Genomic DNA, 23570 nt, shown 5'->3' on the forward strand with positions numbered 1-23570 from the left:
CTCATATAGCCATATACCCCCAGATGTTATTCTGATACAATAGCACATAAACTATATATACACACACACATATATTGTACTAGCTAGATTGGGACAATATTCGTATGAATATATGTGCTGCCGGGTATTTTTAGTTTGTTTTCGATAAATATACGAGCTAGAGAGGACATGCCAATTTACAAGTTCATAAACTAACTTTATATAATTTAACAAATACATATATTTCAGAGCCTTTGTATTTGTATAATCAGGGTAATTCGGAATACGGATTCGATCAGGAGGTGTTGGTCATTTTGACAGTAAAAGTTTATTCTTGTCCTTTCATTCTTGGTTTCCCTCTTTGTTCTCTTCAGAAACTACGATGAAGCTGCTTACCCTCCATGTTGTTTTAACCTTTATTTCAATTTTCATGCACGTCCCATGAAAATAAAGATCGCATGCACGTTACTCTCTCTCTCTCTCTCTCTCTCTCTCTCTCTCTCTAGCTAAGAGAGGGAGAAGCATATCTTTACTCTGTAATACTGCTGAAAACGCTCGAATCTGGAAAAGAATAAAGCAACAAAGAAGGCTTTCAAGTAACAAATTAAAGAACGGAGAGACCGACTAAAAATGTGAACTTCATGTTACTATATATTATACTAAGATTCCAAATTAATTTCAAATAAGAAAATTATTTTAGCTGAACCCCATTTTCACTTCCTTTTTTAGTGGAGTAGTTCAAAAATAGGAAAAAACCACTAAACGACCTTTAAGAAAAGCATAAAAGCCATGCATTTCGACTTCGAAAATCCACCAAAAATGATATCATTGTTTTCATAAAAGAAGATCAATTAGGATGCAACCTCCACTTAGATTTGGAGATATTTCATTTGTCACTTTCAAGAAGTGACATAAAATCTATTGCAATTTATTTTATCTTAATTAATTTTTCGAGTTTAGTAGGGATCCACTTAATTGGTGGCATGGGGAACCAACAGAGTAAAGTTTCTATCCTAACAAAAATAGAAAGCACACTTCCTTTTCATAATGGGAAAACATCTAGGTTCTAGAGCAATGCAAGCACTCAAGACAATTGTAATCTCTTCGCACTAGTGAATAATTTGGAACCCATGCGCAGAATTCGCTTCACAGCTTTCACTAACGGCCACCACCACCCCATCAAGTCATCACTCCAAACTCAATGCACAACCATCAACTTCAACCTACAACTCAAGTTGCCAACATTGAGAAGAAGGTCATGAAGGTTGCTAAAACGTTATGAACTACCATGATGTGGCCACCATCATCTTCACCAACCATAAAAAAGAATTGGAAGCTGAACCAATTGGTGGGTTTTGAACATAAAGGTTGGGATAGGGTTTCGATGGTCGTAGGTGGGCTTGAAGTGGCAGGGGCTTGATATTTCCGATCTTCAGTTTTTTTTTTCTCATTTTATGTGAATTTGTTAATTTATATTTTATTTTTTTCATTTTCATGTCTTTTATTAAGTTATTTTATTAGTTTTTACTTTACAAGTAAGCTACAAAGTGGGACTCATTGTTGCCATATGTACGTTTAATGAAATAATTAATTGGAGCTAACATTTTCAGTAGGTTAGATATTTGTTTGGAATATTTAAAAAAATTGAGACTAATTTGAAATGACACTAAAAGGTTGGAGGGAGGGTTTAGGTACGTAAGGTTTATTTGATAATCATTTCATGTTTCAATTTTCAATAAAAATATTGAAAGCGACTATTTTGAGTTTTCAAAATTTGACTTGAATTGATTTTTCAATTTTCATTTTTTTGGGAACTGGACATGGTAACCAAAGAAGTTCTCAATTTTATTTAACAAAAATATAAAACTGAAAACTAAAATGGTTGTCAAAGGGGTTCTAAATATGCTCTACCATATATTATATGAGTAAAACAATTACATTGTATCTCACGACATCATTGAGAATCAAATTCCTTATGTCTTTTACTTTTCTTTAATTTGCTTCTCCTTTTTCTTTTTGGGTTCTATGTATTAATTTCCAATAACATTGAAACTTGAAAGACGTAGACAAAAAGCAAATCACTCTGAAAAACGAGATCATTGTCTTAATATAATAACACATTTTTATTTCTATCTTTGGAGACAATATTAACCTCTATCGGTATTTTACTAACAAAGCTAATAACCAAAGTTAAAGTACAATTAAGAAAGTATAAGTTGCATTAATTGGCGCAAACGCTATGGTATTTTTCTCTGTAAAAGAACAAGAAAAAGAAACATTATACAAACATTTAAAAAAAATAAAAATAAAATAATAATAAGAGAATATAACCCATAAAAGATGATATTAAGTAATGACAATGGTGATGATTTTCATGCATGAAGAGAATAATAATGGTCCTTGATTTCTCCTTCTATTTTTTCAGACGAGATTGCAGTATGCAGCCTTTCGTTCGTTTCTTTCTTTCCTTTTCCTTTTACTAGCTCCCCCCCCCCCCCCCCCCTCCCTCCTTGCCTCCCTCCCTCCCTCCCTCTCCTCTCCTCCTTTTTTTCCTTTCCTCTTTTCTCTTTCCTTTCCAACATGGACCGTTTGCTCAGTTAGTTCAGTTGAAAGCCAAGAGAGAGAGAGAAGAAAGAAAAAAGTTGGTGACCAAACGAAACCATGGATGGCTATACCTTCTTGGCCTCTCACGTTTGAAAAGCAACTTGATGAGGGAGTCGATGGTGGTGTCAAAATACAAATGATGACTGATTGATGACAATGATGTTGTCTGTGACTGTGACTGTGATCAATGACGACCGTGAGTTTATTGTTCTCTCTCTATCACTATATTTCATTTTTGTGTGCTCTTCTACCCATGATGATCTGGGTTGTCAGGGTCAGGCCAGAAGGAGGAGTACTTCATCCACTCTGCCTCTTGAGGGTTTGGCATCGATGACTCCTGTTACAAAATCAATTGCAAGCTTGCCACGTTTAGATAAATTATTAGGACTAATTAGGGTTTCTAAAAAGTTAATTTTCTCATAGTTCTGCAACAACTCTAAAACTATAATTACAATTAACAGAAAACCAAACACAGGCCATGGCTATCACTACCTTTATTTTCTAAAAGCGAAAAAAAGAGTTTCTATTTGAGTCCAATTGAAGGCTGGTCGTTTTCACAATGTACATTGCTATGTAAATAAATATTTAAATACAATATTTATATATTGTTACCTCATTTAAGGAATAAAAGAATGGGTTAACAAAGGTGACATCCATAGCAATTTTGTGTTTTGATTTTTCAGTTTGAAATTATTCAACATAATGACGGCTTTACAGTCGGGTCACAAGAAAGATTATATTCTGTATGGTCTTTTCTTTAGATTATATTCTGTATGGTCTTTTCTTTTTGGGGGAGGATTATAAAACCACCAAAAACATATATATAAATTCTAAGGCAAAAAAAAGAAAAGATAAAGAGATAGGTGCAAAAAGGCTTTGGCTTCTCTCTATCTTTAATTTAAATTAACAGTTAAATAAATTGGTTTTTGTTGCTTTTGGTTCTTTCTAATGATCCTATGCTTACTTTTCCTTTCTTTTTATCTTGTAATTAGTTTGTATGATGACAAATCAAAGGTCATGAAATTCAGAGTCAAAAAGTTGGTATATGTACTCACTTCTTTGATATCACTACTGCTGGAAGTGCAGCCCATTATTAGTTCCTCCAAACCAGATGCAGACCTAGCTCCCATTTTATGATGCTGTTGGTGGTGGGGGTGTTGCTGCTGTTGCTGCGCCTGTTTAGTTATGAATAACAAAGAAACGCATTATATAAAACACAAACTAACAAAAAAACAAAAGGAAATTAAATAAATATGTGCACATCTTAATGATATTGTCTTCAAGGATTAAAAAGTGAAAAGACAGTTTCATGTTTGCAAGTACTAAAAGCTACAGTGACAGGTCTGCCACATGTACAGTACAGCATATCATAGACGCTAGGGTTTGGCCATGTGATAACGAAATTTTTCAATGTATTCGAAATAGTATATGAATACATATGTTATATGTTATTACAAGGACATTTGAAAAAAAACTTTCCTTCACTTGTATAATAATATATTGCGTAACTTTACATATTCTAGACACACCGAAAGATATCTCGTGATAACGGGCTTCGCAGGTGCAACTCAGTCCGAGTTATTGACTCAGCCTTTTCCTTTTCTCCACCACTTCCTTTCATTTTTTGGTTGAGGAACAATTTTTTCAATTAAGGTTTGGCGGCATAAATTAAACTAAGGACAAAACAGTTTTGAAAACGGGTAACGTACTATAATTAATCATTTATTTATTTTATTTAAATGTATGACTAAATGATTATAACTTAATTGATTTTTTGCAAATATAATTTTTAAATAATGATAATAAAAAATATGAATAGTTTTGTTTATAAAGTCTGTGTTGTAAAAATACGCTAGTCACAAGTGGGTAGACATGTGGCTAGGTGCACACACAGGGTGAAAAAATACATCAACTAGAATAAATACATCAACAAATTTACAGGCGATGAGCTCTAACTCAAGTGATATTGGAGTAGGGTGAGAAAGTGATTAGGTCAAATATTAATCATACGTAAAAATTATTGTTTCATTATGTATAGTTATATATGCTAGCTAGCTAGGGTTACTTTGTGATAGTACGAAGATGGGCCGGGTTTGATGGATTACCTGGAAATTTTCGTTTTGGAGCATCAACCGGGAGTAGGAATCCTGATCAAGAATGATGGAAGTGTGGTGGAGAGGAGGTGGAGAGATGATGGTGGAAATGGGATGTGAAGGGCGGCTGATGTGGAAAGCTGCAGCTGTTGCAATTTGTTGATGATGATGCAGTTGCTGCTGCTGTTGATGTTCATGTTGCTGCTGCTGCTCGTGATGATCAGATACTAGTTCATGGCTTATATGATGATGATGGTGATGATGAGGCTGTACTGGTACTGATCTCTGGTGGTGCTCTCGTATCTCTTCGCACGTGCCAGATGGCAGCCCTTCCCTTACAGTTGAAGCCTCTCCTCCTATCCCCACCTGCAAATGGACACCTCCATGAACAAATTCGCTACCATGTCTCTTTTATATCAACCACATTTTATTCACTTCATTTTCTTATTAATTTTCTCTTTGTTTTAATTTGTTTGTGTGTGTTATTAGTCTAGCAGCAAAAAAATTTCAAACTATAGACCCTTTTGGTGGGTGAAGTAGTTTTTATTAGCTGAGAAATGTAATCAAGAGTGGCCCCATGAAATTTGTAATGCCGCAATTGCAAGCAATGGGTTATGAAGAAAATGACAACATATGGAAAACATTTTTATTATTAATATATAGTATATATATGGCTAATTAATTTTTTGGAAAAAAATCTATTTACATGCATGAAAAACTTGTAAGTGTGTTTGATTTAATAATGAATAATGTTAGTCTTATCACATTTTTATATCACATATAACTTGACAAACGATTTGTAAATACAACGTTAGTTAAAATTTTTATCTTAATAATTAATAAACGTTGATTTAATTGTTTTGAAGTTGAAGATGTAGAAAGCATTAATCTAATGTATATATGAGATTTTGACAAAACAAAATGTAAATATGAGAACATGAAAGAATTATTACCTCATCAAAGCTTTTTCTGAAGGGGGCAAAGCTGAAGTGATCTGACTTCAACTGATGAATGTCAATGCCACTGTAGCTTGAGATTGGAGCAGCAGCTGCAACCGCAGCTGCTGCTGTTGCAGCTATTTGGTCATGATCTCTATGAGGATGAGAAGGTAATATTTCCTTAGAAGAACAACTCCCACTCCCACTATCTCTTCTGCTATTAGTAGCCACAATATCACTGCTTCCTTCACCAGTTGCACTCGCTCTATCAGACCAGTTGCATTGCCTTGGCTGAGTCTGATAGAATATCTTTGACACCACAAGCTCTCCTTCTTTCTCCTCCTCATGCTGCCCAAGATGGTATTGGTGCATCACCCAATTCGTCTTTTCGGGTTTTCGGTTTTTGCCAAAGTTGGTGTAGAGGACTAGAATTTTCTTGCACCCTTTTTGTTTTCCATTCACCATGACTGGCCTGGTCTTGCCTGTCTTGTGCCATCTTGTTTCCCCACCTTGCAAGTCACATTCTGTTTGGATTTTTCTTCTCTTTCTTGTCCCAGTTGTGTAGGCTTTTGAAGGTCTATGGAAGAAGTGCCTGCTCAAGCCATCTCTTGTGACCCCTATTGCAAGAAAATAAAGTGATCAAGAAATTAACATTATCCCAAATCAACAAGTTAGGTTGACTTAGGTATGACAAAATGTGACACAATATTTAGCTTCTTTCAAATTAAGTCATAATCAACTGAAGTAGTGTATGGTAAGAAACAAACTAATTGCAAATTGCAAATCATAAACTTCACTAATTCTTTTTTTTTTTGGGGGGGGGGGGGGCGCAGAGAGACAGAGAGAGAGAGATTAATATTCAAATACTTTTACCTGGAAGTTTTTCAGGATGGGTGTAACAAATTCCATCTTCTCCTTCAATTGTAGGGATGAATTCATCAATCAAAGGGTGAGACTTGGAGTTTTTGGCTTCTACCTTTGCTTCAAGGTGTTCAATTAGTTCTTGGTCTGTTGGATCAAATTTCACTCCTGCTGGTAGACCTAACCAGTCCTGCAGTAAATTGACTCCATTAACACAATTCGAACTAAAAAAAATACCATTAAAAGAAAAAAAGAGAACAAATACATTAAAGTAAAAGATAAAGATCGAGGGACCCTTTTTATATTAGCATAAAAAATGTACTCTAAATTTAAAACAATTACTTTCAAACAATATTATGCAAGAAGCATAATTCTTCATGTGCCAAGCTATAAGAATTAATATGTGATTATTCGTACCGGCTTTCCTTCGAGTTTGTGTCCACAACCGGGACACTGCTTGGATCCGCACATCTGATGCTCTTCAAGCTTTGCATCAATGAGATCAGAACTTCTGATGGACCCCAAAGTACTCTTATTCATTGCTCTTTTCGAAAGAGATGCTATCGTCTTCTTTCTCTCAAACTCATCAACATACCGTCTTCTGGGAAATTTTCGTCATCCTTGTAAAAACGCCTGCTGCTCATATCCCAGCCGCTTTCTCTCTATATACGCAAATCATACACAACTTTGATTGAGATCTGGTGATGACTGTATGCACAAAAGGGTACTCATAAAAAAGGGTAATGAAAAATATATATTCGATATATATATATATATATATATATGTGGATTAATTCTGGGAATTTGATCGAAGATTGAAAGACGAACTAAATATCAAGCAAGAAGAACAGCTTCATCAAGCTACTGAAGAAAGAAAGCAAAATATCAAAAACAAGTTTTGAACGATTATAAAGTTTATTCCCTTTGCTGAATCAATTAATATGAGAAAAAAAGAGATTCATTTGCAAAACCCGTGAGAAATATGAAACCTAGCTTAAGACAGAAATACAGATATTTTGATTGAGGAAAATCGGTGAGGAGCAAAGAAGAGGGAGCTGAGGTAAGCTAGGCAGAGAAAAAGAAACTGTCACAGCGAGAGATTGAGCTATAAACCTGTGCTTTAACCATGGAAAACACCAGAGAGAGAGAGAGATAGATGAGAGTTTCCTTCTCCACTTTAACTGAAGGGGCAGTGAGAAAAAAAAGGAAAAGTTGCCCTCAAACCCCTGTACTACATACCACCTTTAAGCATTTAAAGCCTTATTTCCTAGGTGGTTTAGAGAGAGAGAGAGAGAGAGAAGAGAAGAGAAGAGGATAGAAAGAGAGAGAAAACCAAGTTGGTTAAAGAAAGCTAGAGAGCCTTGACTACAAAAGCAAAGGCAAGAAACGGCCTCCACAGCTGTTACCAAGGCACAAATACAAAAGCAAATGAACCCATCCTTGCAATATTTATATATTGTACAATAGTTCTATATATTTATACAAAAGTGTGTTTGTGCAAGCTTATGCCTAGTCAAATTTGCTCGAACATTGTTATTTTTTCTCCAGATTCAAATTCGATATTTCTCTGTAGTTTTGATAAATTTAATATAAAAAATTATTCGTATTATAAAAAATAAAAGTGTGTATATGTATAAAATAATGGTTGGTATTTTCATAAAAGGTGGATGTCAATAAAGTTGAAAAAACAATTAGAGATATACTTGAACGTATATGTCATCAGAGACTTTGAGTGACAAAGACGAAATCAGGAATTTGACAGTCCTGGATTTAAAAAAAAAAAATCATATAATTCCTATCAGTTTTTTAGGAGGCATACTAGAGCCAAAAAATTTCTTCATGGCAATGACAGAATAAAAAAAAACAAAGGGTAACGTTAGGGAAACCAAAATTTTAAATTAAATTATGTGGTTGTTGACGATTGAATTATTACTTAAATATTAATTAACGTGTTTATTTCTTATTAGTGACATATAATTTATTTTGTAACTTTGATTTAAAATTTGGTCCATTTAGTATTATCCATAAGAGGTCGCACTTGGTGCGATGGCAAGTGCCTTCGCCCATGAGCGGTAGGTCTCGGGTTCGAGACTTGGAGCAGCCTCTCCATAAAATGGGGGTAAGGCTAGCCGACATTCACCTCTCCCAGACCCTGCGTAAAGCGGGAGCCTTGTGCACTGGGTACGACCTTAGTATTATCCAAAAATGAAATATATAGTAGAGAGAAAAAAAGATGTAGGTGCTCACATGGGTTTTGAGCTGTGGAGTGCTGATCATGATGCTTTGGTCATGGATGTTGCAGAGAGATAGAGAGGTATTAGAAGGTTGCTTGATATGCAAGGCAAATGAGCAGTATACTTGATGGACCACCACCACCCCTTCTAATTACAACTTATGCAAAAAATCACTTTATAAAAATAAATAAATAAATAAAATATGGGGGAAACTTGAGGTGGAAGCACCCACCCGGTAAATAAATTACCTCATCCGAAAAGAAATCATATGTTTCTGCTTGCAAAATATGTTTTTGAACTTTAATTGTCACATCCCGGCCCGGGGTGGATCACTTCCCGGGCCCGCTCCACCACCGTAGCACGATATTGTCCGCTTTGGGCCCGACCATGCCCTCACGGTTTTGTTTCTGGGAACTCACGAGCAACTTCACAGTGGGTCACCCATCCTGGGAGTGCTCCAGCCCCTTTCTCGCTTAATTTCAAAGTTCCTACGGAACCCGAAGCCAGTGAGTTCCCAAAAGGTCTCGTGCTAGGTAGGGATGGAAATATACATTTTAAGGATCACTCCCCTGGGCGATGTGGGATGTTACATTAATCCTTCAAGAAAATTAAAATTTAATAAAAATTTGGTGTTAGATTGGATATTGATTTTAGTCCCTTAATGTGTACTTAATTCAAATTTATATTATATTTTTGTTTTAATATTTAATAGATATCTTATTTAATGTCATTACATTAAATTTTTAATTTATTATTATACACATTTTAATTCATTAATTTTATTTAACTTCTTCTAATTAATGTACCTAAACGTCCGTATCATAATATATTTTACTAATTTAGTGTACCGAAATGTCAATATCTAAATATACTGTAGTGAATTAGTGGCACATAAGAAAATATGAAAAAACATAAGTGTACAAAAATTTCCGTACCTAACTATACGATACTAAACTAGTGTACCGAAATGTCAGTACCTAAATATATTATACTAAACTAGTGTACCTAAATGTCCGTACTTAAACATATTATACTAACTCAGTGTACCGAAATGTTCGTACCTAAATATATTGTAGTGAATTAGTAGCACATCAGAAAATATGCAAAAACATAAATGTACCGAAAAATCTCTACGAAAATATTTTCTTGTATAAGATACTCACCATAATGAGAATTAAAATTTATAATATTTTCATAAAATGTAATTTATGAACACCATAAAATTATAAATAAAAAAGAAAGACATTAAATACATATGCTGACATTCAATAGAATCTAGGGACTAAAAATCAATTTTTAGTCTTATATAAGATATTTTTCTAAACTTCATATAATTTAGAGATTAAAATCTAATTTTCTAAAATATATTTATCTATGGCCCTTGTTTCTGGCTTCTGTTATTTCTATTTGGGGGAGGAGATCTAGGGTACTAACTACTAAGCACACATACAAATTTTGTTAGCCTCCTATATGTGGAAGGAGTGGGGTCCCCAAAGGGTGAGACCTAGACCCTTGTGGCCTGGGAAAATCTTGTGATATCAAAAGTGTCTTGATATGCATCAGATGATGGTGAGCCGTTCACGTTTATAACATTCATTCAAGCAGTCAAAAATAAAATGATAGATGGTCCAACATGCTGTTTCCACAGGAGAGAGAGATGTCCATGATTGCTCATTTGTCTGATATTTCCACCCTTTTTTCTTTAATTAAAAAGACGAATTCCTAATTTTTAAAAAAAAAAATTTAAGCCATTTTTTAATGAAAAGATCAGATATCATTGATTCTGGGGAATATATAACATAAATACGCACAGAGGCAAAAACCATGCGTTCTACTTGTTGAAAGCCTTGGATTGGTCCTGTCCTTTTTATCCCTAGGGAATGAATGAATCAGATTGTCCGGATTGTATTTTTTAATAAAACCAGATTATCTTAACACTTTTTTTATGCTTTATTAATGATACTTTGTACGTAGAAATTCTTTAGTGTGACCACAAATTCTATTTATCGTGAAAAGAATTTTGTTGTTGATGATTTAGTTTGTTTGAGTTTATCATGTAGTTTGGGTCTTATCTTTTTTGTGCAAGCTTATCTTTCTTATTGTCGGTTGTTAGTTACAGATATAAATTAGTCTCGTGACTTCATGATATTCTTATGTAATATTTCTTTTTCCTTAGGACTTTTGCCCTGTTGTCAACCAAAAAAAAAAAAAAAAATCTTTGATAACAATGAATAGACGAGCGAATTTATTAGGTTACGATATCTGACTTCAACAAAAATTTCTTCAATACATGCGGCATGCATATCCCGAAATTTTTATTTATTTTAAAACTGGAAATTGTTATGTCTTTTCAGCAATGGGAAAAATTGGGGCAACAAATATTTACTTATAAGGGACAATTCAAATTTAGCATTGCATAACTATCAGATGGTGGTCCAATTGTTGGAGATGAATTTCAAATCTGTATTTCGCACAGCACGCTTTGAGTTCGGTTTTTGGTTATGGTAAATCACATGATGGTGGTTAGGGGGATGTTGAAATGACTTTGTGAGTTTTCCTGGTCCCCAGAAGGCTGGATTGCCTTGTCAAAACCACTAACTTGTCCCTTTTTATGATTTTTGGGTGGTTAATACTTGGGTACTCGTACGTGAGCATTTACCTTTTGGTTGTGTCTAATGATATTTTAAAGCATGTTTTATTGTTTTAAAAATAAATGGACATGTTTTAATTTGTTTCTTGTTTAAAAAAAAAATAAGGAACACATGATATGTTTTTTAGATCAAATCAGAAAGTGAGTACATAGAATACTGTACCTGATTATTATCTTTTTTTGGTCAATCACTCTTTATGAATTATATTTAAGTAAATACATGTATGAGAATATTAGTTACAAGTAGGTAGAACAACTAATTAATACTTTGTACATGTAAAAAGAATATAAAGATTATTCAACCCAACAATAAAAATAAAAACCTTGCAATTTTGCAAGTTATATTCATAAAACCCTTTGAATACGTTTCCTGAGCAAGATTCAAGGCAATAATATCGGGAAGGAGAAGAACAGAAGGAGTTGGGTAAAAACTAAAAAGCCATGATGTCTGAGACCAAAAGGAAAATGCTTCGTACGAATACCTGTACTCAAGCACATGCTTTCAAATGTGGACATTTTTTTCTTGAAAATGCTTGATAGGCATGCCACATGCGAACACACACACATTTACAATCGCATATTCAGTTCCTGAATTTGTAGTGCAGTCAAATTTGACTTGAAATGATGTAAATGCTTCTCCGACATCGCTAGCCAAAATTTTCATAGTCTTAAATATTTATGACTCGTTTGGAAATACTTTTAAAATGACTGAAAGCGTTTTTTGTGAAATTGATTTTGGGTTCCAAAAGCACTTTAAGTGCTTTTTAGATGAAATACCAGATATGTTCTTCTTACAAGAAGCACTTAGAAATGTTTTTCTAAAATCCACTTGGATTTTTACTAAGAATTGGTTTCATAAACATTTTCACCAAAAGCGCTTTCATTCATTTCAAAAGCACTTCCAAATGAATCCTTAATTGTTTCCGTAAAGTAAAACTCACTTGCTTCAAAATGTAATGCATTGGTAGGATTTGTCTGGCCTCGCTCACTTGTGATCAACATTGTTCGGAAAACTAAATTTGACTCATGGTAACTAGTTTGTTTAAGGAGTATTTTGAGAAACTTTAAGTAAAAACATGAGTTTTGTTCATCTGTTGGAGATGATCTTAAAGCTCTTTTGTTAGCGAACATTTACCTCCACACTCAAGTTCATAGTGCAAATGGTCTTCAAAGTTTGACGTCTTTGTAACCAAACAAAATATACTACACATATAGTTGATGAATTTTGGTAAAAAATGCAAGGAGACCACTCATTTTTCCCTCTTTAGGAGTGAGGGAGGGGGTGAAAAGACCACGTTGTCATCAAAATTATGGTTGTGGAAAGCAAACAACGTACTTTAATTTGGAAGAAAATAATATTCATGATGACTATGAGTTAACCATGATGGTGTTTTTGCATGCATGTTTTAACACATTCCTCATTTTTTTTTTGGTCAATATAACACATTCCTCATTGCCAATCTCATCTCATTGTAAAAGTAAAACTGCGTCTGATGGGTGAAAGGGTGAGTGGGTGAGTACCAAAATGCCAATGGATGTTCGACACAAATGGTAAATCCGTCGGCACATTCATGATTTCTCAAACAAGAAAGGGAGAGACAAGTAGGGGAGACAAAAGACACGAATAATATAATTTTCTTTTTCTATTTTACTTCTCTTTTCTTTTCTTTGTTTTGTTCTGTTCCTTTTTTCAGGTTGGCAAGAAAATAGAGGGAGAAGAATAATGAGAGTTTTGTCCCTAAATCTCTTTAACATTATTTATATCAGAGTTGACGTGAGTTAGATCAGTTGATCATAATAGTATATTTGCTTTCTTGAATCAAGAGTTGGCTAGTACATCATGAGAAATACTAAGGGAACTCTCTGCCACCTCACGATTTAACGTCAATTTCGGTATCAACACTGTGCCAATAACATGGGGTGGCAAAGAGTACATGGAGAGTCTCACTTTTGAGAGTCTCCTAGGCATTTCTTGTATATCGTATAGGGTAATGCTAGAGAGACCAAAATTTTAAACCAAATTTGCAAACCAAATGATGTGTTACTACTAAGAAATAAGCACGTTAATCAATAATTAAGTAATAATCTAATCATAAAAAACCACATCATTTAGTTTCCAAAATTTAATTTAAAATTGTAGTCTTCCTAACATTATCCATATCATATATGCTCCCCTTAAACCAAGTTCGGATACTCTAATTTGTAGATTAAAATAATTTAGAGTATGGTCAATAGTTTAGAGTATCTTCTTGTGATAAAATATATTATCCAACGAATATGAGTGTACGGTCGTGCAAGATTTGTCGTTGTAATTTGTAAGTTTGGTAGGATAGGACTCCTAATGGTTGGGAGAGTATAGCAATGCTGATGTTAGGTTTATCTACCATATCTAACATTTGATTCCGTTTCTTCAACAATTTGCTCTTTGACTTCTCCATCAACATTTGCTAATAAAATTAGACATAGTGATACAATAATAATGGCATAACCATCAGCTGTCTGATAAACTCTACCAACAAGAGATACATATACGCTCGAGATTACGTATGAAGTATCCTCATTTTATTCGAACTTTTTGTACAGAAGCTCTAGCGTATGCGGATGTCAAGCACAGCGATGGCAGCATGTCAGCTGACTGCCCGGTTTGGAACACGAAAACAATCTCATTTCAAATGGAACTTTTTGCTGACTGAATCATAGCTTGAGACGCCAGTCACGCTAGTAACTGCAAGACAAGAATGAAGAACGTAAAAAGGTATTACAAGCAAAGGAAACTTGTGAATCATAAACAGAGGATTCGCACTAAGATTGGAACATACAATCTCCATATGTTGCCATTGTGAGAGGGGAAGATAAAAGCTTTTGACCAATTGAAGCAATATCTTCTAACGAAACCTCATCCACAGCCTTCAAGAGCTGGCTCAGTTTCCTAACCATAAAAAATATTGCCGTGAAGAAAACACCAAAAACAGACTTCTTTCAAGTGGTTTATGCAAGGTGTAAGAAGGAGAAGAGTACTGACACTGATGGTTAGTACTTAATTTAGCATACAATAACTCAACTTGTGAAACATATCGGGGCCTTGTTCGAAATTCTAACAATAGCAATTATGGTACAATCTAAAAATATGCTCACAAAAAGCATTTTCAGACAATTCATTTTCACAAGACATAATAACTAAGAAGCAGGGTCCGCATTAACAGTAAAAATATGCATTAGGCATTGTTCACATCCAACACGGTTCAACACAAATATATACAGGTATGAGAAGGGCCTTACCAGTCATTGTACGTCAGAATTTGTCTCCCAATATCATCTGCAACAACCGTCTACGGAATTGAAATAAAAGATCAGCGAACAAAATAACATTTTTTTCAAAAAAATCTTGATAACAAAGTATGAAGCCCATTGTTGCGAAAATACACTGATTGTTTACATACTCTGGATTCCAAATTCATAAGAATGGAAGCCTTTGTTGACTTTTTAGCACGATCTAGTTCTACCTGGTCAACTGTGCAGAAGAGAAAAGAACGTGTTAGCATCAGTTTCAAATTTTCATGTAAAACAAAGAAATTAAGAATCAAAGATAGCAAGATAACCATCTCCAGGTGTTGCGATTGCAATAAGCTCATTAGCTGCCATATCAATGGCTGTTGCGACAAAATCTGGAGCCTGAAATCCAGAGACAGCTCCCAGTATTATTTAAGCATATATCTAGAAAATTCTCCTTATTCACATTTTCGCATGACATATAGTAGTTTCTTACAGTGGAGGCTTGGATTCCAAAAATGCCAGTATTGTTGTAGAGGCTACTGAACGCTAAAATCGAATGAAATGCTGAACATCGATTTAACACACGAGAATCTGCTCATCAGGCATAGCACAGTAATTCAGATGCCAAGGTTATTTAAACCAGAAAAAGAAAAGAGTGAACACTTCAGTTCTAAAAGGATGGTACAGCTTGTAAAACAAAGGGACCCTACTTAGTGGAGCAAAACCTCTTGAAGTATTAATGCCTGTGTCATACTTTTTTCTTGTTGGACTATTTAAATTTCTGTTTGTCTTTTGAAAAACTTACATAGACGTGAGTGCATCCCTTTTCCAGGTCCACCGGCTGAAAAAGAGCCACCTCCTCCCATTAGCACCTACAATAAACTGGATTCATTACTGCTTTCCAACTTTCAATCCTAATAAAGAGTTGTAAAAATCTAAAATGCAAGTTTAGTATTAAACTCTCATTGTGGGAGGGGGGAACACAAGGAGTTATAGTTACTAGAGACGGACGATAATTGATATAGACCTGAAGAACATTCACAATCATTGCATCCTTCTCATTTCGCCAGCCACCAGGAAGTTCAAAGGCAAGTGCAAAATGAGTTTCCTGTCATGCAAGGCAAATCAAACTTTTAATTACTGGATGAAAAAGAAAGAAAGGATAGAAAAAGTAGTTCAAATAGATAAGATACACACCCCTAAATCACCTTGACAGCGGTAATCACCTCCAGTATACACAGATTGTGGCTCCTTGGCAGTAGGGACACTGGGGAGATCAGACAAAAGTGGTTCTGCAATTTTTAGAAGTTCTTCATGTTCAACACCATAAGCTGCAAGTACCATCCGAGGAGCAGTATAATTTTCCTAAAATTATCATCACAACCTCAACTTATTGGGAAAGACCGACAAGGCAAATAATTAACTGCAAAACTAAATGAATAATTTGGATTTAAATATAACTATTAAACTTACAGCAACAAATTGCTCCAAAATGTTACTGTTCAGTCTACTAATTGAAGATTCCTGGGCTAAAAGTGGATTGGCCAAGCCACCCTTGTAACCAATAGAGTGAACTGCTTCCAAAACAAGGGCTTCGGGGTTTTTGGAGGCTTCACCAATATCATTTTTCACCTTAGGAAGCTGTAAAAGATGAAATACAACACCAATATTAACCACAAATTTTGCACATCATGTAAATTGTCAGCAGACAAACAACAACATTCTGGAAATTTACCTCCTCATTAATTTCCCAATCTAGGAAAACAGGGTTCCGAACACAGTCGATAAGTAGCTCTACCATTTCAGGAACATTGGTCTTCAGACCATTGAAGGTGTAAGCCATCTGCTCCCGCGAAGCTGAGGCTTGGACGTTACCACCAATTGCCTCCACCTCCCGCACAATACGCAAATGGCTTCTGTTCCTCGTGCTCTTAAATGCCATACGCTCCAGCAGGTGTGAGGCCCCAGATGATTCCAGTGTCTCATAGACCGAACCACAATTAATGTATAAACCTACTGAAGCAGCTGGTTTCTGGTTGAACACCAAAATCCAGCAATTATTGAGTTAAATTCCTCCTTTTTGGTCATACGCAAGTAGACAAGAAACTTCAAAATATGCACCTCCATGATGATCATACATACCTCTGACTTTAGAGAAGCTATTTTGATACCATTCGGGAGAGTTGTAATTTTGACATCCGCTGGTTGAACATGGTCAGGCAATGCAGGTGGGAGGTTGATGCCTGAAAGAGGGAAGTCTAATGGAGGCATAGACCTGGAATTTCCCCCAATCAGCCAGCCAAACAAACCTCCGAAAGGAGAGGAGGACGAGGACGGCTTCGTTGCAACATCATTCAAACTTGAAAATCTGGCCACTCCCCTATGGAACGCACTTGTACGCCCCTAATATCCCCAATCGAAATCAAAGAATACAAGTTACATTCTACCAGAATACCAATACACACACATAAAGACTGAACCTTTCGTTTTCGGGTAAATTACCGAGCCTCTCAACTTCCACCAACACTTGCAGAGCCTTCGAAAAATTGAACTTTACCAACCAAGCGAATTGAATTTATCTGTTTTGGGGCGTCATGAATTTTTAATTTTCCTTCTCAAAAACTTGAACTTTACTGTTCTAACTAATTGAATTTTACTATTCACGCTGAAGAAATTGAACTTTTCTAATCTAACGGATCGAATTTTACCATCTTAACGTCTCATAAACATTCAACTTTCTTTCCTACACTTTCTCGGCATCCAAACAACCATTACGCATTACGAAAATCCAGATGAAATCACCGAATAATCAGAGAGAAGTACTGACCTTGAGAGCCCTAAGGCGCGAAGCTGCGGTTTTGAACATGGCGGCGGTCCGATGGGTGCCGATCACCTTCAAAATCCTTGACTGTACGGACTTTGCTGTCGCTGTAAATATTTGGTGGAAGGTTTCGGGAAGAGTAGAGGAGGAATTGGTTGTCAGGGACTCACTGGTTGGCGCGTGCTGGTGGCACCGTTACGGTTTGCGGAGGTCGGACGCGTGTGGAATTTTCTGGAGGGGGAAATCTGGGCCGGTGAATTGACGACAAGATACCGATTGAATCTTTACATCGACGGCTGGGAGTGGTGCCAAGTCAACACTCGCGTATGAGCATATATGCCTTGCCCTTCAAGCGTGCAACGAAATTTGGATTTGGGCTTTAAATCGAATTTTGGATTTGTTTTATTTTTCCTTGTATAACAAGATAATCACATTCAAAAAAAAAAAAAAAAAATCCCACCAATTATCGTCTCATTAAATACCAGGCAAAAAATTGGTTACATATAACAAAAAGTAAATCTAATAGTATTTAAAAAAAAAAAAAAGATTTCAGCCTCCTTAACCACATCGTGTAATTTAATAGCGTTCAAAATCGAACTTGAGACGTGCCATATAGAATACGGACCTAAAATTAAACTCAACTATTGCACCACCCCGGGGAGGTTGAATCTAATAGTATTAACTAATGAGAGTTAAATAGTTTTTTCAATGTACATGAAAATATCGTTATTCAAGTTTTTAAACTCCAAGATCAAGTAGATGATGCTTTATCGTAGTGACGAAAAATAATGATGCATATGCACCTTGGTGTGGGTTCGATAACCACCGATCTCCTTCCCCCTAACAACTAACAGTTTAACCTACTAACAATATTGTTTGTCCAAAAAAGAAATCCAAGGTATTTGATCCATTTCAATCTTCTAACCACTTAAAATCTCACTAAAACATACGAATTGATTCAAGATGAGTGACTTCTAATGTGTCATAAAATTCCTATATTTCGTTTAATTTCGCCCTTGTGTTTTGTGTGCTTATGATAAAATAATTGCCCTCTATGAAGTTATCATGATTTTGTTAGAATATTCATCAAATGGGTATATTATTTATCTTAGATCTCGGGTGTGACACATGGTCCCATTCCAACAGTTCAATTATTCTAGCAACGTATGAGCATCAAAGAATGTGAATATATCCTTAGTGCTAGTAACTCATGACGACGCTAATGTTAATGATACATTGATCCTTGTTCAAAATGATGATTCTGTTTAGAGATTGATCTAGAAGAGCAAGGTTTTAAAGGAATCCTGCCGACTTGAAAGCAAATTGAAACTAATTATACCACAACATTATTGTAATAAAATCACGCACTTACAATGCAACATTGATTAGTAGTGAGCGGCTAACATATCTCTTTAAAATCTTGACATAACATATGCATAATAAATTAACTGCTCTCTCTTTTCTCTACTACTTGTCCTGTAGAGCTATTCCCTTCAATATTCACCTTCTCTCCTTTTCATGCACATCAATTTGCATACAATGGCTATCTACAGATGGTACTTTCATCCTGTCTTAGAATCCAAAAAGATTTTCCTTAAAATCGTATTCAGTCATTTTAAAATTAATTCCAAATGTGACCCTAGTGTAGAACATTATTAACCATGAGTCCATACATCACGTTCATCTCTTTTACAAATAAAGTGCTTCGATCCACCTATCGCCAATAAGATTGTGACAAGAACGCCTGAAGATGGAGAAATTTTTAATTGTGACGGGAACATGGACGGTACAACTACGTACTTTTATATAAATGGTGAATTTTTTTAATATTTAACTTATTAACTTTTTAACACACATATCCCACCATTTGTATGGTGACACGTGATATACTATCTCGTATTCTGGTCACATTGAAAAATATCTCTTGAAGATGATTCTATAGAGTCCTACACAGACCAAAACCCTAACCCTAATCTGACCATACAACTACGTGTGGCACACGGCCACTGAACGTGACAAGTCCAACCTCTCCACACCACCCTCCATGAACCCCGCGCGCTCTTTTTCCACGTCAAGCAATCCCTGTGAACACAACAACCTTGCAGTAAACGGCGTGTCGTCTCCAACTACCCTCTCAAACATTGCCGCCGAAGCTTCAACGGTCAAACCTTTCCCTGTCTTCTTTCTGCATTTTAATTTTAAATCAATAAATATTTTACTTTTTCCCGACGTCTGCTAATTCAACACCCACAACCCAAAAGGTAAAACTTTTAACCGTTGAAGAAAATAAATTCTAGAACCTTATAAATTTCCTAGTTTGTAGTTTTGTTTCGTCCCCAAGTATTCTTGCGTGAAGCTCACTTTTTTATTCATCATAAAAAAAACCCAAGACAAATCAAAAGGAATTTTCACCCACCATTTTTCTTCTCTGGCTTTTCATCGTATAAAAGTATGGTGGTCGTTTCTGTTTCTGAAACTAGTTCAAACTACTCGTCGTTTTTTCCCTCTGTTTTCCGATGCATTCAGTTTACAGTTCTTCCTCTGCAATCGTTTCACTGAAGGGTACAGGTATTTCGGATTTTTCGAACCCGGTTTCGGGTTCCAGAACTTGGTTGAAGAGTTCTTCGGGTTCGGGTCAGAAAGTCGGGTGCTTTTCTCGTTCCCAGATGGAGAACATGGGTAATAAGGTGGTGGTCGGCACCGGTGGTTATGTTCTCGAAGATGTTCCTCATTTCTCGGATTACATTCCTCATCTGCCGGTACGTCGTCGTTTCCATCTTATCTTTTCGATTGTGAACTTTTGTTGTTTGTGGATGGTTTTGTGGTAAATTGGTTGTGTTTTGATGGCCTTTTGCAGACCTACCCAAATCCGTTGCAAGACAATCCTGCATACTCAGTTGTCAAGTAAGTACTTGTATGACTTTTGTCTAAAGTTGTTTGCGGTGTTTCAAGCGTTCCAAAAGTCCCGTCTAGCGCGGCCGGTCCACTAGGCGGCTAGTCATTGCCCAATTAATTACTAAGCGTGTTGCTCAATTGGGTAATTTACATGATTTGTTTTTGTTTTTGAAATTATTTTCAGGCAGTATTTTGTTAATGTGGATGACACTGTTGCCCAAAAGGTGAGCCTTTTCCATGTTGAATGTAATTTTCCCTCCAATTTTCTGACGAAGAAATTACATGTTGGAATTGTATTGCAATTTTTACTATCTGTGTTGAATTAGTTCAAGTGTTCTCTTCTGCCTTTTGTAGATCGTTGTTCACAACAATAGTCCAAGGGGCACACATTTCCGGCGGGCAGGACCGCGTCAAAGAGTACGTTTTTTTCGTGTGATTTACAAACGAATTTCGACATGATTAAATACCATGATCCTGTCAACGACTCTGTTGGTTCTTCGTCATCAGGTGTATTTCGAGTCGGATGATGTTCATGCCTGTATTGTGACATGTGGGGGTCTATGTCCTGGACTCAACACAGTGATTAGGGAGATAGTATGTGGCTTGCACCATATGTATGGTGTCAAGAGAGTTCTCGGAATTGATGTAAGTGATTTAAAGTATAAACCAATTTTCGATTGCATGATTCAGTGGCGTCATTGGCTAATGAAGTTTTCGGAAATTTTCAGGGAGGATACCGGGGATTTTATTCACGTAATACGATTCCTTTGACTCCTAAGAGCGTGAACGACATCCATAAACGTGGTGGAACAATCCTTGGGACATCTCGTGGTGGCCACAATACCACAAAGATCGTTGACAGCATTCAAGATCGCGGAATCAATCAGGTTTTTATATTGTTCTGTGCATTTCTCGGGGTCTAGATCCCCTTCACAGTGCATAGATTTAGCTTAATTGGTTTTTATGTTGCAGGTTTACATAATTGGAGGAGATGGAACCCAAAAGGGTGCATCTGTGATATATGAGGTAGTCTAATTTATAAGATTTCCAGTGCCATACTATTGCGTTTAACTGTAATTATTTTCAATGACATTGTGGCTATTCGTCATGCAGGAAATTAAGCGACGAGGTCTCAAAGTAGCAGTAGCCGGAATCCCCAAAACCATCGACAATGACATTCCGGTACATTTTTGGCTTAGCGTACCTGTTTGCAGCTGAGTTATGCACAAAATCTTTTGGTAAAATGTTCTTTCTTGTTGGTACACTACAGGTTATCGATAGGTCCTTTGGCTTTGACACTGCCGTTGAGGAGGCGCAACGTGCAATTAATGCAGCGCATGTCGAATCTGAAAGCATTGAGAATGGCATTGGTGTTGTAAAGCTGATGGGTCGCTACAGCGGTAATTAAGCTCACTGCTTGTTAAAAAATCACCAAGATTGTATCGAAAAGTCTACCTATATTTACTTGTTTCACCACTTAAACTGGATGATATGATGCAGGGTTTATCGCTATGTATGCAACGCTTGCAAGCCGGGATGTAGACTGCTGCTTAATTCCTGAATCACCCTTTTACCTAGAAGGCCCGGGTGGACTTTTCGAGTACATAGAGAAACGACTCATAGAAAATGGGCACATGGTCATAGTCATGGCCGAAGGTGCAGGCCAGGAGCTTCTTTCTGAGAGCATTCATTCCATGACCAAACAGGACGCTTCAGGAAACAAGCTTCTCCAAGATGTTGGACTATGGATTTCCCAGAAGATCAAGGTCTAAATTCTAAATTCTAATTTCTAAAATGCATTCTCACCTGTTATAATCCGCTAAATAAGATTTTCGCGCAACAGGTTCGTTGATTTAACTTTTGTTTTCTGCAGGATCATTTTAAGGAGGGGAACAAAATGAGCATAAACCTCAAATATATAGGTTGGTAAATAAACATACAAAATTTCTAGTTACACATTTATGTTCCCATCGAGTGGGAAGGATTAGAGCAAATCAATCAAGCCTTGCACTTCATTGTTTGCAGATCCTACGTATATGATCCGAGCGGTTCCAAGCAATGCATCTGATAACGTGTACTGCACGCTCCTTGCTCAAAGCGCCGTCCATGGAGCAATGGCAGGTTATACAGGATTTACAGTTGGGCCTGTCAATGGGAGACATTCTTATATACCCTTCCATGTGAGTGCCTCATATCATCCATAAAATTAAGAAAAATACGTAGACCATATAATCGGTTTAAGACTTTTATTAAAAAACTGAACGGAGGGACACTAAACAGGTCTAAATGTCTGCTTAGTGTCCTCCAGCTCTATTTTGATTAAAAGTTTGTAACTAGTTCCGTTAACGCACATTACCCGAAAATTAATCTTTCTTTTAGTTTTTGATAAAACATGAACTAGGGATTGACATGAAGTGATTGTTGGATGGTTGATTTGCAGAGAATCATTGAGCAGCAGAACAAGGTTGTGATAACTGACAGAATGTGGGCGCGGCTCCTATCTTCGACAAACCAGCCGAGCTTCTTGAGTACCAAAGATGTCATCGAGGACAAGGCGGAAGAACCACCAACCCAGTTGCTGGATCACGAAAATGGTTTGGAGGTCAACTTGTTGAACAAGAAAATCAACTCTGCTTGTAATTGAGATCACTACTGTAATGCTCCTTAGTTTTAGTTTCATGTATTCGAAAGAGAGAGCGAGAGTCGAAGTCTTATCTTTGAAGGCGTTCACATATCTGTAAGAAATGTTTTCTTCATCAAAAATTTGTACGGACGTTTGTTTCCGTAATAATGACAGTAATAAGATGATTTGGTTGTATATTGTAAACATATGATTTTGAGGCAGTATACCATGAAAAAAGTAATGGATGACCAAGACGTCGTTTGGAGAGATCAAGAAGAGATATTTTACCGATTCTTTCAACTATTATGTCTTTTTGCTATTTAAAGAAGAAATTTAACCATCAATCATCACATCATGTGGTCTACAAAATATGGTCTCTCTAACATCACCCTTTAAAAAACTATGAGTTCGTGTTTTGTTTATCAAACCAAAGGTTCAGTGGTACACAACCGAACAAAAAGCTTGAACTATTTTTGGGAACACATTCCGTAGACCTGTACCGAAATCAAAGTCAATTTCGGTGTATCTTGACTGACCTTATTCAGATAGGTACTTTCAACGCACTCTACCGAACATCCCACATGTTGTTGAATACACTC

General features: G+C 36.1%; 3 protein-coding genes across 4 annotated transcripts; 1 reads left to right on the forward strand and 2 right to left on the reverse strand.

The window, feature by feature from the left end:
* Positions 1-2180: 2180 nt before the first annotated feature.
* LOC103418050 (NAC domain-containing protein 75-like) lies at positions 2181-7924 on the reverse strand. The gene is made up of 7 exons (XM_029087863.2): positions 7589-7924; positions 6893-7183; positions 6488-6665; positions 5630-6231; positions 4689-5042; positions 3639-3758; positions 2181-2920 (listed from the first exon to the last, which is right to left on the reverse strand). The coding sequence occupies exons 2-7, from the start codon at positions 7013-7015 to the stop codon at positions 2831-2833; spliced, it is 1467 nt and encodes a 488-aa protein (XP_028943696.1). The 5' UTR covers positions 7016-7183; positions 7589-7924; the 3' UTR covers positions 2181-2830.
* A 5840-nt stretch (positions 7925-13764) lies between these two features.
* On the reverse strand, positions 13765-17815 carry LOC103418049 (mitochondrial-processing peptidase subunit alpha-like). Its single transcript, XM_008356201.4, has 13 exons — positions 17460-17815; positions 16775-17035; positions 16368-16664; positions 16106-16273; positions 15830-15997; positions 15660-15740; positions 15438-15504; positions 15126-15223; positions 14959-15031; positions 14800-14870; positions 14639-14688; positions 14179-14288; positions 13765-14084 (listed from the first exon to the last, which is right to left on the reverse strand). The coding sequence occupies exons 1-13, from the start codon at positions 17496-17498 to the stop codon at positions 14023-14025; spliced, it is 1545 nt and encodes a 514-aa protein (XP_008354423.2). The 5' UTR covers positions 17499-17815; the 3' UTR covers positions 13765-14022.
* Positions 17816-19758: 1943 nt separating this feature from the next.
* On the forward strand, positions 19759-23175 carry LOC103406791 (ATP-dependent 6-phosphofructokinase 3-like). Of its 2 annotated transcripts, XM_070806710.1 has the most exons (14): positions 19759-19902; positions 20015-20212; positions 20311-20357; positions 20533-20572; positions 20703-20765; positions 20856-20993; positions 21077-21235; positions 21321-21374; positions 21462-21530; positions 21619-21748; positions 21849-22114; positions 22222-22270; positions 22374-22528; positions 22789-23175. In XM_070806710.1, the coding sequence occupies exons 2-14, from the start codon at positions 20120-20122 to the stop codon at positions 22990-22992; spliced, it is 1467 nt and encodes a 488-aa protein (XP_070662811.1). In that variant the 5' UTR covers positions 19759-19902; positions 20015-20119; the 3' UTR covers positions 22993-23175. The 2 variants fall into 2 exon arrangements, with proteins under 2 accessions (XP_070662811.1, XP_008344002.2); XM_008345780.4 differs by having other exon boundaries at positions 19827-20212.
* The last annotated feature ends 395 nt before the right edge of the window (positions 23176-23570 follow it).

This window comes from Malus domestica, chromosome 02, assembly GCF_042453785.1.
Source record: "Malus domestica chromosome 02, GDT2T_hap1".
Classification (NCBI taxonomy): domain Eukaryota; kingdom Viridiplantae; phylum Streptophyta; class Magnoliopsida; order Rosales; family Rosaceae; genus Malus; species Malus domestica.

Excerpts from the sequence above, each read along its gene's own strand:
- LOC103418050 (XM_029087863.2), bottom strand. The coding sequence starts at position 7,015 with ATGAATAAGAGTACTTTGGGGTCCATCAGAAGTTCTGATCTCATTGAT. Across the intron at positions 3,759-4,688 it reads TCCAAAACGAAAATTTCCAG|GCGCAGCAACAGCAGCAACA; the intron begins GTAATCCATCAA and ends ATAACTAAACAG. Across the intron at positions 2,921-3,638 it reads GCAGTAGTGATATCAAAGAA|GAGTCATCGATGCCAAACCC; the intron begins GTGAGTACATAT and ends ATTTTGTAACAG.
- LOC103418049 (XM_008356201.4), bottom strand. The coding sequence starts at position 17,498 with ATGTTCAAAACCGCAGCTTCGCGCCTTAGGGCTCTCAAG. Across the intron at positions 15,032-15,125 it reads TTGGAATCCAAGCCTCCACT|GCTCCAGATTTTGTCGCAAC; the intron begins GTAAGAAACTAC and ends TCTGGATTTCAG. Across the intron at positions 14,871-14,958 it reads AATCGCAACACCTGGAGATG|TTGACCAGGTAGAACTAGAT; the intron begins GTTATCTTGCTA and ends TCTTCTGCACAG.
- LOC103406791 (XM_008345780.4), top strand. The coding sequence starts at position 19,970 with ATGCATTCAGTTTACAGTTCTTCCTCTGCAATCGTTTCACTGAAGGGT. Across the intron at positions 20,358-20,532 it reads CCTGCATACTCAGTTGTCAA|GCAGTATTTTGTTAATGTGG; the intron begins GTAAGTACTTGT and ends AATTATTTTCAG. Across the intron at positions 20,766-20,855 it reads GGGCAGGACCGCGTCAAAGA|GTGTATTTCGAGTCGGATGA; the intron begins GTACGTTTTTTT and ends CTTCGTCATCAG.